Source organism: Typopeltis vanoorti, chromosome 15 (genome assembly GCF_054136105.1).
Source record: "Typopeltis vanoorti isolate ZY-2024b chromosome 15, IOZ_Tvanoo_1.0, whole genome shotgun sequence".
Classification (NCBI taxonomy): Eukaryota; Metazoa; Arthropoda; class Arachnida; order Uropygi; family Thelyphonidae; genus Typopeltis; species Typopeltis vanoorti.
Window position 1 is genome coordinate 75908731 of NC_143563.1, and position 17486 is coordinate 75926216.

Here is a 17486-nt window from a genome sequence, read left to right on the forward strand (position 1 = left end):
AAAGACAAAGAGCAGACTATGTAGATAGGATTAACCAGCCAATCATATTATTAAGTTTCTATAAAGCCATAATAATTTGGCCATGATAGGCCATTGAGCCTAACACATTAAGGAGAAGACAAAGATGACAGTTGATGTGAAAGATGGCTGTATATTTCCATGCAACTAGTTTCTGCTTAAACTGTCAAGAACCAAATAGATGAGTTGTCATTAGCATAGCAGGAAAATACTTATTTCCAAATGTTACATTCAATTCCAAATTTACACCACAAATATTCTCTTAAACTAATAAAGCAAGAGACCACTAGTTCAAGTCTTCTTACAAGTATTGCTTCATTAAAAAAGACCCCTTCCCCAGCAAAATGGTATATCTAATCAATTCCTCTTCACATGACTTTTTAGAAGCATATGAGAATTGCCATTTTGTCTTTCCTATTATGTGCAACACCTGTTATATATGCTTTCTCTCTTTCTTTCTTGCCTGTAGTCTGTCCTTGTCCTGTCTCTGGCAAAAAAAAATAAGAAATGCAGCACTCACAAATCTCATCCACATTCAGTATCAATGACCTGAAACAGAAGATCAAACGAGTGTTCTAATTTAGCTTATAGTTTTGAATGGGAATGCCATTTTGATCATAATGTCTAAGTTCTTGGAAATTTTATAAACAGCAGAGTAGTCCAAAATACAGTGTTTGCTATATTGCAAAGGAAGATGTCTTGAAAGATATCTAATATTTTATCAGCATTTCTCACTGTAGTTATTCCTTGTGAATGCATTTTTTACTGCTCCGAGTTTTTTTCAATGACATAGGCTCCTTTATTAACAGCATGCACACGTGACACTTTTATGTTTTAGCTATCCCTTCATTGTGAACTGCATGTGATTGTTGAGATAATGAAATGAAAATAACGAAAAGATGTTGACTATTCGATGGGTTAACAGATTTAGCATTTGTGAATGAAAGGAAACAGATTTCAGATGTTTAACATTGCTTCAGCATGGACAATGGTAAATAGTGAAATGTCACAGTTGTGATCTTCCCATTAACAGTTACAGAGAAACCTCCAGGGAGTTAGAAACTCAATGAGGGAGGTCATACTATTTGCACCAGCTGTCATACCTATTCTTGAATTCATTCATGCTACTTGCACACACAACATCCAACGGCAACCCATTCCAATCAGGCATTACTATATGAGAGAATAATCTGGCTCTAACTGCTTCTTGACAGCATTCATTCTCAACTTCCAAAGATGCCCTCGCATCTTTTTCCCATACTTCATAAAATGAAAAATTCCATCTACTGAAATTCTGTATAACCCTTTCAGAATTTTGTACATCTCAATCAGATTACCCCTATTTCTGCTGTTTGCTTATGTCTGCGGCCTACAAATTCTCAATCTGTCTTTATAATCTGTATTCCACAATCATGATATCATTTTTGATATTTTCCTTTACCTTCTCTGTATTAGAATAATCAGAAACTAGGAGACCAGATACTAGGAGCACAATAGTCCAAGAGAGGTTTTATCAAGGCCTTGTAAAGAGGCAAAATGACTTCCTTATCCTTACATGTCAAGATTCGTTTCAGCATTGCCATTATTCAATGAGATGTATTTACAATTTTTTGCTATATGACCCTTCAACTTCCTGTCTACTAAAACTCCAAGATCCTTAGCCTCATCAGTTTCTTCAAGCATAATCCCACCAATATAATATAACATTGGATATCTAATCATACCGAAGTGCATGGTTTACATTTATTAACATTGAAATGACAGCAATTTTCACATGCCTACAATTCTGGCCTATTCAATCATTCTGCAAGTACTGCATATCAGCAGCACTCCTGATTACCTTACCTATCTTTGCATCATCATCAGCAAATAGCTGTATATCACATGTCAAATCCTTCCCAATGTCATTAATGTACAAACTGAATAAGAATGGACCAAGAATTGATCCTTGAGGCACACCACTGGTTACCTCGAATCTTGCAGATTCACACTCCCCATATACCACTTTTTGATATCAGTCAGCCATCCTGTTATCCGTGCCAATAGTTTATAATCCATTCCCATATTCTCCAATTTATGCAACAGTATTCCATAATGTATTCTGTCAAAAGCCTTAGCAAAATTCAAAAGTATCAAGGTATATCCATTTCCCCCCCCTTGTCTAATTTATTATTATAGAATGTGAGCAAGTTGCTAAAACATGACCTTCCCTTAGTAAAACCATGCTGTTCATTGCAAAGTAGAGATTCTCTGTCAACCCTAACCAAACTTTCTAAAATCTTCACCACCACTCCTGAAATACTGGTTGAAAGTTGGATACATCAGTCTTTGCACCACCCTGTGCAATGGGATTACTATACATTCTTTCCACTCCTGTGGAATCTTCCATGTTCTGAGACTAAAATTATAAAGCCTGATCAAGGGAATAGTTAGTTCAGCTGAACACTCTTAGCATCCGTGCTGATATCCCATCAGTTCCACAAGTTTTCTCGTGCGGTGAAAAGGTAGCAGCGAGTTCAATGTTGCATATAACACATTGATAGCTTTTAACAAAATGGCTGCTCATTAGTTGGACAATCACTTCTGCATCAGTCACCCACATGCCATCTGTATTCAGTAGTTATTCCTTCAAATTCAATCTTCCTTTTACTTGTAGCATAACAATAGAATTCTTTTGGATTGTCTTTAACTTGCAGAATCAGTTTCTTTTTATACTTGGACTTAGCTTTCCATACTACACTTGTGACTTTTCTGGCCTGCTGCTTATAATTATCATAACTGACATCATCCTTATGCATATGATATTCCTTCCACATCATATTTTTCTTACGAATCTCTTGTTTAATTAGATTACACATCCATATCACTCCTACTCTATTTATTCTTCGAACTCTAGGGACACATTCTGATATCGCACCATTTAAGTATTTTTAAACACTTCCCACACACACACAGTCGATACCCTTCCCATCCAATAACTGATACCATGGTACAGAACCCAGCATATTTCCCCCCCCCCCCTCCTGTGGTCATAATTTTCTGCTTTGTAGTTCACAGCATGGAACCTTTTCTAAATAGAATATTTATAAAATTAGCCACTTCCCAAGTGAGTACCACATGATCACTGTCACCAACCGTCTTTATGTCTTTAACTGAAATCTGCCTCTGACACTATAATCAGATCTAACACTCTTTGACATAGAGTTCCTTCTGTCACATACTGCTTGAGGAAGTTGTCTCGCAACAGCTCAATAAATTCAGTTTCATTCTTCTCATGCGAATTCATAGCTTCCCAATCAATGCTCAGATAATTAAAGTCCCCCACTATGATTATCATTTTTGCATCCATCGTATTTATTTGTTGATGCATTTCTTTGTCACTAGCAAACAATCCACCAGGTCTGTAACAACACTCCACTGTGAATTTAATCTTGTTAGACTCCGCCTCACACTAAGCGGGTGGTCTGAAAAGTTCTGGGGCTAGACCATAGATGGCAACACTATTGGCAAGATTTTTTTCTTAAGTTGGTACATCTGTCATAAGCATCCATGTGAAATTGAAAGTCATTCTATCAAGTAGTTTGTTTTATACAGCTGTCTGAAGCAAAAGTGTTATCTGTATCGCTTGAAATGGATAAAATTGAGTATCGTGCAGTTATAAAATTCTTTGTAAAAGAAGGTTTAGAGCCAAAAGAAATTCATTTAAAGTTCATAAAAGTTTATGGGCACTCTTCTCCTTCATTTTCAACAACTAAGAAATGAGCTACCGAGTTTAAACGTAGCTGTACCAGCCTCAAAGAATGATCGTGAAGGACGTCCAAAAAAGTGTAACACCACAAATATTGATCAAGTGAACGATGTGGTATTGGATGACCGGTTAGTCAAAGTGTGTGAAATTGCTGAGACTATAGACATTTCAAAAGAACATGTAGGATATATATTGCACGAAGAATTGCAAATGAAAAAGCTTTGCACAGGATGGGTGCCACGCTTTCTCACAGCAGATCAAAAATGCATAAGCATGAAAATCTCTGAATAGTGCTTGTAGCATTTTAACAAGAATAAAACTGATTTTGTGCAGTCGATTTATTACAATGGATGAGACTTGGATTCACCATTACATACCAGAATCTAAACAGCAGTCAAAACAGTTGATCGACAGAAGCCTGTTATTCAGCACCAAAGAAGACAAAGTCGGTTCGATCAGCAGGAAAGGTTATGGCATTGATGTTTTGGGATGGTAAAAGGTATTTTGTTTATTAATTATCTTGAAAAGAGTAAAACAATAACTGGGGAATATTATTCCGATCTTTTAACCAGACGACGAAAAAATTTGTGAGAAAACACCCAGTTTGTAGAAGAAAAAAAATCATCTTTCATCAGAGCAATGCACCTGCCCACAAAGGTGTTTTGGCAATGGGAAAATTAAGGGATTTGCACTATGAATTGTTGGAACATCCACCCTATTCCTCAGATTTGGCTCCCTCTGACTTCTATTTCTTCCCAACAGTAAAATGCTTCCTTGCTGGTCAGCATTTTTCTTCGAATCAAGAGGTGATTGCAGCTGTATATTGTGCAGAACCACTACAGGGATGGGATAATGGTGTTAGAGCATCACTGGAATAAATGTATCAGTCTTAAGGAAGATTATGATGAAAAAAATAATTTTGAAATTATAAATTCGTTTTTTCATTGTTAGGCCAAGAACATTTCAGACCTCTCTCGTAGATGGCTTCAAACTCACTGTCACATGAAAAATTGTTACTGGTATTGCAGACATAGTGTCAACTCTGTCTGGATTCAAAAGATTTGATATTATTAGCAGCAAGCCCCCCCCCCCCCTCTCCTATCTATCCTTCCTAAAAATACTGTACTCTTTGCACTCAAAACCAGTTAGTATGTCTGCTTCTGATAGCCAAGTCTCACTAATGTATTAACCAAGGCAACAAACTCTACTCTACTCCTTTGTTTCTGAAACTCTTAGAATTCATGTACAGACAGAACAAATTACCTGCATGCTCTTTTGCATACACTTCTCTGTGGTCTGCATGAAACAGTTCGACAACTTGCAGATCTCTGTTCTTATCTAATTCCTTACTTATACAGACATTGTTACAAATGCTTGATAGGTCCGAACCGGATAAACATGGAATCATTCCCTCTATAATCATTTCCATAATAATAACCATTCCCATCATTAACACAGTTACCTAACATTGTCACTCTTAATCTTTCACAGATTCTCACAATTCTTCCCATCAGAATTCAGTTTTCCTGTCCATGCAGTTAGCCTAGTGGCTTTGCGCTTCGAAACCATGTGCCTGGGGAAAGAGTGTCCTAGGTTCGATTCCCATCGATGACGTGAGGAGCTTAAGGATCTGCCTCAGCCATAGCCAAGTTAGCTGGTCTTGGGTGTGGACAGCAGGGTTTTTTCTGCCAGTTTATCTGGGGTTTTTCATCCTGCAAGCCGGCCTGTGGACACACACGGATTACAGTCAGGAATACTGACCCAGCCATAGGTCTGATTTGTCAGCTATGCCGGTTCCGGAGCTTGGATAAAATTTGGGGGAACTCACGGCTACTGTATCATCATATGATAATTAATTAATTCAGTTTTCCTGACTCTCTGTGTTAGGTCTTATATCAATTAATAATTTTACAAGACTCTTGATGCCAAACACATTCATGTGTAGGCTGTCCCTCTTATAGAAATCCAGTATTTCCTCAAACTTACTCCACAAATCCCAAAACTTTCATCCATTTCTTCTACACAGCTTATGCATTGAATCATTTGTCAATCATAGCCCTTCTTAATTCATTTTTATCATATTGAAGTAATATCCTTACTATTTGTACTTTCTTGCTCTTAAAGTTGTGTATTTCATCGTGTTTTTTTATGCTTATTTAATTAATATCTTTCGGTTCTTATATTACTCTCCTGATATAAAAAATGATTTAATGAGATTGCTTGAATCTTACAAAGATCAAGGAAAATGACAATTTTTAGATAACAAAATATACACGATTTTCAAAAAAAAAATTAAATTTTGCATATTTGCAAACCAAATTAAAATTCTAATGACTTATCAATCTTGACTGGCTCCAGTTAGTGACATAATAAAATAGAGTTAAAGCATGTATGAAGCAATGTATAAAGGTGTAGACAAATTCAAATAGATTCATTTAGTGTAAACAATATCTCTGGTCAAAGATTTTCATGAAGGAGAATGTGGATATATGCTGTTCATAAGCAATGTTCTTGAAAATTTTGCTGTGTTTTAATGATAGTACTACAGAATGCTGCTTCAATGCACCTGAAATTCAACACTTATCATAAAAACATAAAGGTGCAGTGTAAAGAACATCACAGTCAGTATTAGGATTCTATCCACTAATAATGATAAATATATGCACACATAAGCAATGGTTAGATCCTAGAAATCAAATGAGTTGAAGCAATGATCTGAGGATCATTGCTTCAAATAGCTACTAACTAGTTTTCTAAACTATTTAAAAAATTTACCTTCTTTTATTTCCCAAAGGGAGTAGGCAAGACCATAAAAATCAATTAAAATAAGCATGGCAAATAATAATTAAAAATATTTCACAGCAATTCACTACAGCATATAAAGTCAGCAAGGATCATATACAATGTACAAAATCTACTATTAAAAATGTTTTGAAATATAAAAATTGAAGCATTCAAATTGCAACAATACAGTAATAACGAACATTACCTAATCTAATGCCTCCAGGTACTAGAGCAGATTTATCACCAGGACAAGTATTTTTATTGGCTGTAATTTTAGCTTCATTCATAACAGATTCCAAACGGGCACCATCAAGACCTTTTGGTCGCAAATCCAAAAGCACAAGGTGATTATCAGTTCCACCTAATTTTAAAAAAAAGAACCAGTGAATTTCAGCATAACTCAATAATTAACAAATTTTGATACCTAAATAATTCATATTATGGTTTATCATTGAGGTTATTTTTTTGTTTAACAACAGACCTGTGATACCATGCAATTTACACTGTTTAATCAAAGTTCATATTAGCAAAATTAAAAGTGATTATGACACTTTATACCAGGGGTTGCCAAACTTCTTTGACCGTCGACCCCCTTCAAGAGTTTCTTGACTTTTTATCGACCCCCTCTATTTTACTATTACGTAATTATAATAGGACAAGCAGAAAAGATGCTTATGTGAGTTTTGAGATTGTTTATTTTATAGTTACAATGTTTCTTGTATATAGTATATATAATATATACTATTATATTGGCTTAACGTCAAAGGGATACGTTTTGTTTTCAACGTCCTTCTTAACATTACTTATTTGATAGGAGAGATAAATAATATATAAAATATAAAATTTAATTTAGATAACAAATTAACAATAATACAATCTTCCTATAGGTATATATAGGATGTACAAAACTACCAGCCCTGCTCAACTCTTCAACATAGAGAAGTTTAGTTCATGAATGAATAACAATTGAATTATAATATGTATGTTGATAAATTTTAGAACATTAACGCTCACTTGTATGTCGATGCGCAAAAATGAGAACTGGGATCAAATACGTGTAAGTATAAGTAAATAAGCAACTACGCACGTGTTGCAATCTCTCTCCTACCGCGCCGCCGGGTGGGAACCACCGACATCCGTTTATTGGTAAATACGTCATTTTAGCCTACATGATTGGCCTCCATAACTATTTTCATGACCTTGCTCATCTTACAGGTTTTATTCATGTCACTGTTCCCACGATTCACTCTTAACTGCATTGTTGTTCAGGATGGAGGTAATCCAAGTTAACTGAATTAAATATTACCCGTACAATGATGTCTGATATTTTTCTATCAACCCCCAAGCCCGAATTGACACCCAGGGGCGATATCGACCACTTTGGCGACCACTGCTTTATACCATTTATTAACAATCTCCCATACTAAGATGAAAAGCCAAACGGCTATTTTTCTGGCGACCTTAATTAAAATTAAGGGGATAAAAATCCCTTGTTGTTTTTCAGCCAGTAAGCAAAACTCTAAGATCGAGAACCATGATCTATGAGTTTCATGCCAAAGAACTATCGGCGAATCCAGGCGTAAGTAACTACTTGGTAGTACAACACCTCGAAGCAACTTGGCGTTGTACTACCAAGTGGTCGCTTACACTTGGCTTCGCCGATAGTTCTTAGGCATGAAACTCGTAGATCGTAGTTCTCGATCTTAGAGTTTCGCTTACTGGCTGAAAAACAACAAGGGATTTTTATCCCCTTAATTTTAATCTCCCATACTGTTCTATCATTTAAGTTTGCAAACCTATCTTCAACTAGACTTCATCATCTAAGATAGTTCCAAGTGCATTAATCCATCTATATGTCTTATTAGGATCTAGGCAGGAATAGCATACATTTTCTTTTCATCACTTAAGATCTGTTAGCAATTTTGACATATATGCAGCTTGATGCTTGCAGCACTGCAAGCATCAGCACTCTCATTAGAGACAGCCGTAAGAGATAGTGACAACTATTGATGGCATGTGAAACAAGATGGTAGCTCCTTTATCAGATTTGCACCTCAATTTTAGTCATTTTATGTGGAAGTCATGGATATTTAAATCAGGTGGCTGAAGAGAGAGAGAGTGCAAAATGCAATTTGTATGTAGAGTTAATGGGTGGAGTTATATCAATGACTGGAATAGAAAAAAAGTGTGAGTGCAAATGACAAATGAGAACATAATCATAAGAAAGTTATGTAAAAGAGCAGCAAGAAAAAGGAACAGAAAAGTGAGAAAATGATCAACTTATGAAAGAAGCCGGTGAAAGTAGTATGAATGATATTGTAAGCAAGATGGACAGACAAAAGTGGGACAGAAAAGAGAAATCAGGAGTAGTAATAAAGTCAGGGATGAAAGATGTGAAAATTATTACAAGTTAAATGATAACATTGGAAACTTAATTAATATGGGTGCACAGTGAGATAGGGAATTTAGAGAAGAAACTGGCAATTTAGTTCAGTGCAACAAAGGAGGAGATGAAGATCAAAAAGTAATATAGCGTTATGGGAAGGAAAGTTCTGGTCAAGGATGTTCAAACAGAATAGGTACAGAAGGTGTGTCTGAGAAGAGGAATGATAGGAAGAGTAAGGCTATGGAGAGGAAAATGCAAGAGAAGTGATGGTTGATTGATCTGCAAGAAAGTGTGAACGAGACAGCACAGGATTTGAGTATTGTTAGAAAAAGTGAAGTAAAAGAGTGTGAGAGGCAGAGATGCAAGCATGTTGTTGATGTCTGATGGGAAAGTAGCTGAGAGAATGGCATGATAACCAGGATGTGTTGGAAGAAAAGCCTTGTGGATGTATGAGATAAATCTGAAGAGAGGCAAGAGCTATTTGCTGAAGTTTATCGTCATCTGAGTAAGACTGCAGCAAAGGCAGATAAGAATGCTACTGAGAGCAGCAGAGAGAGAGAGAGAATGTGTGTGTCCAAGGTAGAGACACAAAAAATATTAGACAGTGGGGCTAAAACTGTGCTACTGTTCAATTTGTGAAATAATTCTCACAATGTGAGTTAATACTTAGTTGGGTAAACTTTAGCATTAATTACGGCCTTACAACGCTTTCCCATGGAGTGAACTAAGTTTTTTAGTTCTGCAGCTGTCATAATGTGAAACCAAGATTGAATTATTGCTTCTATTAATTGGGTTTTATGGCTGGGTTGCTTCTAACTAACAAGTTTCTTTAATCGGTTCCATAGATTTTCGATTGGTTTAAGGTCTGGGCTATTCCCAGGCAATTCCAGCAGTAGAATATGATTATCTTGAAACCACTTTTTGCACACAGCAGCAACATGACATGGAGCTGAATCCTGTTGAAATATAAATGCTTCATTATCTTGGAAAAGATCACGTGCAGAAGGCTTCAGTTTGGGCTCAAATATTTAATTTATGTATTTTTGAACATTTATATTCCCATTAATCACGCAAATTCTGCCCACACCTTTTGATGTCATACAACCCCAGATCATAACACTAAGTGGGTGTTTCACAGTAGGTGTAATGATGCAAATCTTCTCCGATTCTTCTCCTTACGTATTTTATGCCATCACTACCAAACAGGGAGATTTTGGTCTCATCACTCCAAATAACACTGTCCCATTGTTCCTCTGTCCAGTTAACATGGGTTTTAGCCCAGTTTAATCTTTTCAACCTTTGAGAGATAAAAATGGCTTTTTTTCGTGGAATTCTAGCATTTAGAGCAAATTCCTACAATCTGCGCCGAACAGTCCTTGCCCTCAACTTCACATTGTATTGCGCCATTTCATCTTGTATACACCCAGATGGTTTTCTTCTGTCATGTAGACACAGTCTCTCAATTCTTCTATCATCACTTGCTGTGGTGCACCTTTTCCTGCCTTTACGGGTCTGGTTTTGTAGTGACTGAGTCTCCTTATACCTCTTCAAAAATTTAGAAATGCCACCTTTGGTTAAGTTTCCACCAATTTTTCTTCTAATTTCTTCATAACTGTAGTCTTGTTCACTTAATAGTACTATTTTACATCACTTTCTGAGTGACTGGTCAACTCTTTGCGCCATTTCTTTAATTTTATTATGTTTTACAAGCTCACTAAATGAAAGAACACAAAAAAACCCAACTAACTTGATAGCAATCACATAACACACTGACAAATGTCCTCCTCTCAGCTCCAATTCATGACATCAATAGCTGAATCCTACTGTGACCTTATTGGCTCATTGCCAAAACAAGATGACACCTGATTGGCTCTCTAAACACTCATGCTCATTGGCTACATTCAAATGAAGGAAAGCTACTTCATATCAACCTAAGCAAGTTGTGCTTCTTTTTTCTGGTTATTTTGCTATAACTTTTCGTAGAATACAGATAATTGAACAGACTTTGTTGCATTACATTCTTGATTAAATTATCTTTAAATTGATATATAATTTTATGGTATTACACCAAAAAAAAGTGGTGTTATGAGCCATCAAACCTCAAAAATACACTTTTTCCAAAAGGTTTCCACAATTAGGGCCACTAGTGCATATTATATATAGCCTGACAAATATAGGATACAGTGATTAAGAAGAAAAATTGTGAATATTTTAGTGTAAAAAAATTTCTACTAGATTGTATATTTGATAGTGAAGTTTGGTAAATTTTATATTACTTGTTAAGATTGATACACAAAGAATTGCTGTATAAATTGCATGTAACAAAGTGAGAAAACACAAGGTCATAGCATAAGGGCAAACCATTGGATTAAGAAGTTGCCCCAAGCAGTCTCGCACATATACGGCACGTGGAGACCTAAGCTGTTCAGAGAAGACACTACGTAAGCGAGACCCATGTGTACAAATAAAAACGTGATGGGTGAACAACTTAGGTTACAGAGAGTACTGGTAGGGGGGGATTAGTATAAAAGGGTTAGGAACAGTGCCGGCCCAAGCAAATTTGTGAGTGTGGGCAAGATTTTTTTTTTCCCGCCCTTCGGTCGAAATTGTTTATGTATATATAAAAATTATATATATATAGTTAATAAATAAATAATAATAATAATAAATAAATAAAATATTTGTATGTTTATTATATAGTGAGTACATAATTTTAACACAATTCATAAATATTACATAAATCACATTAAATATGACAAAACAAATATGAAAATTAATTCTCGTAGACAGGTTTATACGTTGGTTATGCATTATTAAAACACTTAAGGAATAGAACAACGTAGTTAAGGATATAAATTAAATTAAACTTTAATAAATATTTTCCGATATTTCGGCAACGTCACATTGCCATTTTCTAAAGGAACTTACAAAAAAGTTACGTGCACATAGGCACTACAACACAGAAACTGGGAATGAAGAGATGAAGCTATTGTTCTCCTAACAGTCCTGATGGTGCCCTCTAGCGGGCTAAGTAGGTGTTCTTGGCCGTTGGGCTGAAGGTCTGCAGATGTAGGCCTCCTAAATTTGGGGCAGTTGCATACACCCAAATTTGTTGAGGTTTGGAGAATTTCTTAGGGCTGAGGCTGATTCCATAAAGAGTCTTTCAAATTTGTATTTGCTATGGTGTATCACTGTAGCTTTCTTCCACCGTATTCTGTGGCGTGTATCCAGAGCATGGTCCGCAAGCCCAGAATGACTGTATTTGTGAAAATGGATGTAGTCCTTGTGTTCCGAAATTCTGATATTCGCTGTCCTGCCTGTTTGGCCAAAGTAAGACAGTTTACAACTGCAAGGGACCTGGTAAACACCAGGTAGGTCTAGGGGAAGTGGTTGGTCTTTAGTGGAGCGGATAAGGGATGCCGATTTTTTGTAAGGTTTGTAACAGGAGGTCAGGTCATGTTTTTTTAAGATTTTGGTAATCTTTTCCGAGGTGCCTCGGATGTAGGGAATGGTGATGGATTTAGAGTAATCCTTGTTGTGGGGGGGGGGGGGAAGGGATCTGTGGTTTGTAGGTTCTAATATTTTTTGGATTTTTTTTGGGGGGTAGCCATTGGCTGAGAAAGTGTTGAGGATGTGATTTAGTTCAGTGTTTAGGGCCAAGTCGTTTGAACAGATTAGTTTAGCCCTGTTGTATAGTGTTTTCACTACTCCATATTGTTGTGAGGGGGGGGTGGGATTGTTGGTGAATGTATCTGCCTGTATGGGTGGGTTTTCTGTAAACTGAGAAAACCAAGGATCCATTGGGCTGGCGGGTGACTAGTGTGTCTAGGAAAGGGAGGCTGTTGTTTTCCTCTTTTTCCAGAGTGAATTTGATTCTGGGGTGTTGGTTGTTTAAGTGTGTTAAGAAGGAGAGAAGTGTTTCAGAGCCATGTGGCCAAATAGCGAACACATCATCAACGTAGCGAAGCCATATGGTTGGTTTTTGTGGGGCAGAGGCTAAGGCTTTTTCTTCAAAGGTCTCCATAAAGAAATTGGCCAAGGGTGGGGAGAGTGGTGAACCCATGGCTGTCCCCTCTATTTGTTTGTAGAATTTTCCCTGCCAAACGAAATAGCCTGAGTTCATTGTGAACTGAAATAAGGCTGAGATATCAGGAGAAAATTTAGCTTGGATTAGCTCTAAAGTTTCCTTGAGTGGGACATTTGTAAATAAAGAGGACACATCAAGGCTGACCATTATGTCAGTATGTTGGAGTGTAAGGTTTTCTATGCTGGCTTTGAAATGGGCTGAGTTTTTTTTGTGTGTGATGGTGTGTTGCCAGTATAGTGTGTGAGCTCTTTGGCCAAATGTTTAGCTAATTTGTATGTGGGGGAATCAATGCCATCCACTATGGGACGTAATGGCACATTTTCTTTGTGTATTTTTGGGAGTCCATAAATACGGGGGGGGGGGGGGGGGTATAGAGTTAAACGGCTTTAATCTGTTGGTAACTTCTACAGGCCAAGAAGTGACTCTCTTAAGGAGCCTGTGAAGTTTTCTAATTTGAGAGTTGGTGGGATTGTAATTGATAGGGAGGTAAGTGGCCCGATCTAATAGAAGAGCATTCAGCTTACCTGTGTAGTCCTTTTGGTTAAGTACTACAGTTGCATTTCCCTTATCCGCTTTGGTGATAACTAATTCTTTATTATTCTTCATTTCCTGTAGAGCTTTATATTCCTTGTTTGATATGTTGGTTTTTGGTGGTCTTGCTTTGGAAAGGACACAGGCTACATCCAGTCTTACACTGTTGGCGACTTGATGTGGAAGGTGGCGGATTCCGTGCTCGATCTGGATCATAATATCCTCACTAGGTATTTTATTGGGAGCAATGGCGAAGTTGTGTCCACATGACAGCGCGTTGAGTGCTTCAGGGTGACTGAAGAAAGGTTGATTACCGTGTTGGTAGCAGGTTTTGGAAAGACGGTAGAGTTCTTTTTTAATTTTTCGAACTTTTTCATCTGTCGGCCTCATATTTTTTTAAATTCTTTTTCAGCAGCAGTACATGAGACGGCATGTAAAATCGACCAAAGTTCGTGGTTCAAAGTGCGCGAAAGCTCATCTTCGACGGCACGAATAGCTTCGTTAATGTCCGCTAAGAGCGACCGCGTGGCGGTGATTTGTTCGCGTAGCAACGCGTAGCTAGCGCGGTTATATATTCGGAGAGCTTTTTGTGACACAAACCGGTGCTTAAATTTTACACAGTTCGGGATTACTTTATTATCCCGGCAGCGTTTCAGGAACGCTAGACGATTTAATTGTCTAGACAGCTTCAATTTCAATTTACCATATTGGCGGGCCTTCCGTGCAATTGTATCTCCGTGGATGATGTTGATTCTCGTAGACAGGCTTATGCGTTGGTTATGCATTATTAAAACACTTAAGGAATAGAACAACATAGTTAAGGATATAAATTAAATTAAACTTTAATATATATTTTCCGATATTTCGGCAAAGTCACGTTGCCATTTTCTAAAGGAACTTACAAAAAAGTTACGTGCACGTAGGCACTACAACACAGAAACTGGGAATGAAGAGATGAAGCTATTGTTCTCCTAACAGTCCTGATGGTGCCCTCTAGCGAGCAAAGTAGGTGTTCTTGGCCGTTGGGCTGAAGGTCTGCAGATGGAATCAGCTTTATGGAATCAGCCTCAGCCCTAAGAAATTCTCCAAACCTCAACAAATTTGGTTGTATGCGACTGCCCTAAATTTGGGAGGCCTACATCTGCAGACCTTCAGCCCAACGGCCAAGAACACCTACTTAGCCCGCTAGAGGGCACCATCAGGACTGTTAGGAGAACAATAGCTTCATCTCTTCATTCCCAGTTTCTGTGTTGTAGTGCCTATGTGCACGTAACTTTTTTGTAAGTTCCTTTAGAAAATGGTAACGTGACGTTGCCGAAATATCGGAAAATATTTATTAAAGTTTAATTTAATTTATATCCTTAACTACGTTGTTCTATTCCTTAAGTGTTTTAATAACATCTAAATTAAGAATAAACAATTTTAATTATTTTAAAAAGAAACCTTCCTAGCCTTAATTTCGGCAAAAGACTTTACTGCTTCTTCTAGATCTAATGTCTCAGCTAAGTCACTTTCAATAGATAAAGTGGCTAAGCCATCTAATCTCTCTTGGGAGACATTGTGGACCTCAATTTTTAATGTCTTAATTTAAAAAAACTGCACTCTGCATTTGCAACTGTAGTTGGGATTGTTAAAAGAATTCGTAGTGACGTATACACATTAGGTAAAAGACTTATACAGTTATTTGCACAAATATAATTTAATACTTCTTTGGGAGAATAATTATTTGATATCCTCCGAGACAATATTTTTAATTCATCTAATAAATCTATTGCTGAAATATCTTTTTGATCACCATCAGACAGAACAATTTCTAAGTTGAAACAAGCTTTTTTTTTACTGTATCATTATCAAATTTTAAGTTATGTTAAAGAGAAACCCCAAAATTGAATCATATTTATTTAGCTATTCAAATCTCTCAGTAATTGATGTTATTGCTGAATCAAGAATTACATTAAAAAAATTAATTTGAAGATGTCGCTCAGGATTAGTAATTGATTCGTCAGGACATACATAATCAAATTGAGTTTTTACATGTCGAGTTCGTGTGCTGTCATTAATTGGGAAATCAGCATTTAACCCAATATTTAGAGCAAAGTTATAGGCTTGGCTTAACTTTCAAAAAATTATTATTATAATAACAGCTATTATAGCCTGTTTTTGTTTAGGAGTGTCCCTTACTTTAAATACATTGGCTATTATTACTCAAAAAAGAGGTATATATATTTTAGGGCATTATGAGTGAGCATAGAAGGCAATTATAGCAGAATAAAAGAGGTGGAAAATTTTTGTACATACCTTGTTTTGATTCCAGGATGTCTTCCAATTTCATGATCCTGCTTAAGGTTGTTTATAAAGAGGGGGGGAAAGGAGGAAGGGAGCGTGGGGGTGTGTTTTGACGTGGGAAAATAAATTTGGAAACCCGGGTTATGTATTAATAATATATATATATATATAAACTTATAAAACAGGCCATACATGACAGATTCAGAAAGAAAAATCAAGCTTATTCATACATCCACAATACAAAACGTAGATTGAATTGATTGAACCTTAATGACCCCAAAAGAATGGGCAGTTTTCTCTGAAAGTACCCAAACACACATCAATGACTACGCGCTGTTAATTGAAGCTCAACACACAAAAAAATGATATGCCTTAACAGGCACAAAATACACAACACATACTGTTCCCAATCCTTCAGACACCACCGCCTCACGACCCACACATGACAACTTCATCAAAAATCTGTCACACCACATCCTCACACCCGACGAAATCACCATCCTAAACAAAGGACTTAACTTCGCGATATCCCCTAAATATTTACCGAAAAAAGACATCATTATTGAAGTCCAAGTGAAACGTGAAAATGACCCAAACAGAGACACAATATTCCAAAAAATAAACAACATTATAAATAGCAAAATAATAGTGAAACCGAACATTACGCCCAACTTACAAAAAGCCCTATTATCTTTAAGAAAGAACCCAGATATCATGATCACAAAAGCTGACAAAGGAGATACTGTAGTCATCATCAACAAAATCGATTACCACAACAAAATAACGGCTGTCTTAAACGACCAACATACCTACCAAAAAATCCACAACGATCCTAACCCCCCCCCCACGACCTCATAAAACAAATGAACAGCATCCTACACACCTTAAAAAGTCAAAACAAAATAGATAAAACCACAATGAGACACACAACCCCCTGCACTACACGCATCCCCTATATGTTCGGGAACATCAAAACCCACAAAGACAGTTATCCAATACGACTCATAGTCTCCTACAAGAACACCACCACAGCTCCTTTATCAAAATTTGTTGCCAAACTCATCAAACCACTACTAGCATCGTCTATCTGTATGATCAAAAATACGGATGACCTATTCTGGAAAATATATAACACTACTCCATCCCATAATGACATCCTCACCTCACTAGATGCAACTTCATTATACACTAACGTGGATGTCCCCAGAACATTAGACATCGTACACACACTACTCACAGAGGACCACACCCTACACACATACACACAAAATTAACACCAAATGACATCATTAGGTTGATCAAACTCGCAATATCCGCCAACTTCTTTAAGTTCAACAACTCCTTATATGTTCAAATTTTCGGTCTCCCAATGGGCCAAAACATCAGTGGACATCTAGCTGAATTATTCCTGGCATACATTGAATCACTTCTACTCCCCCCCCCCCACTCCCCAGCATCACCTTTTATGGCAGATATGTAGACGATATTCTATGCATTGATAAACCCTCACACATCTCCACCTTACAAACATCCCTCAACGATTATAGCAACAGACTATAATTCACCATGGAAACTGAACAGAACAAATCCATCAATTTCTTAAACCTGACATTAATCAGAAGCAATAACAAGATAGCTACTAAGAT

The 17486-nt window shown here is 36.9% G+C and overlaps 1 protein-coding gene across 1 annotated transcript in view; it reads right to left on the bottom strand.

Annotated features, from left to right (window-relative positions):
• The window catches only part of LOC150098903 (serine hydroxymethyltransferase, mitochondrial-like), a 206980-nt gene that overhangs the window by 22672 nt on the left and 166822 nt on the right, over window positions 1-17486 (bottom strand). Inside the window, exon 10 of the mRNA XM_090405829.1 lies at window positions 6756-6911. Within this exon, the coding sequence (XP_090261955.1) occupies window positions 6756-6911 (156 nt within the window). The remainder of the gene's footprint in view (window positions 1-6755; window positions 6912-17486) is intronic.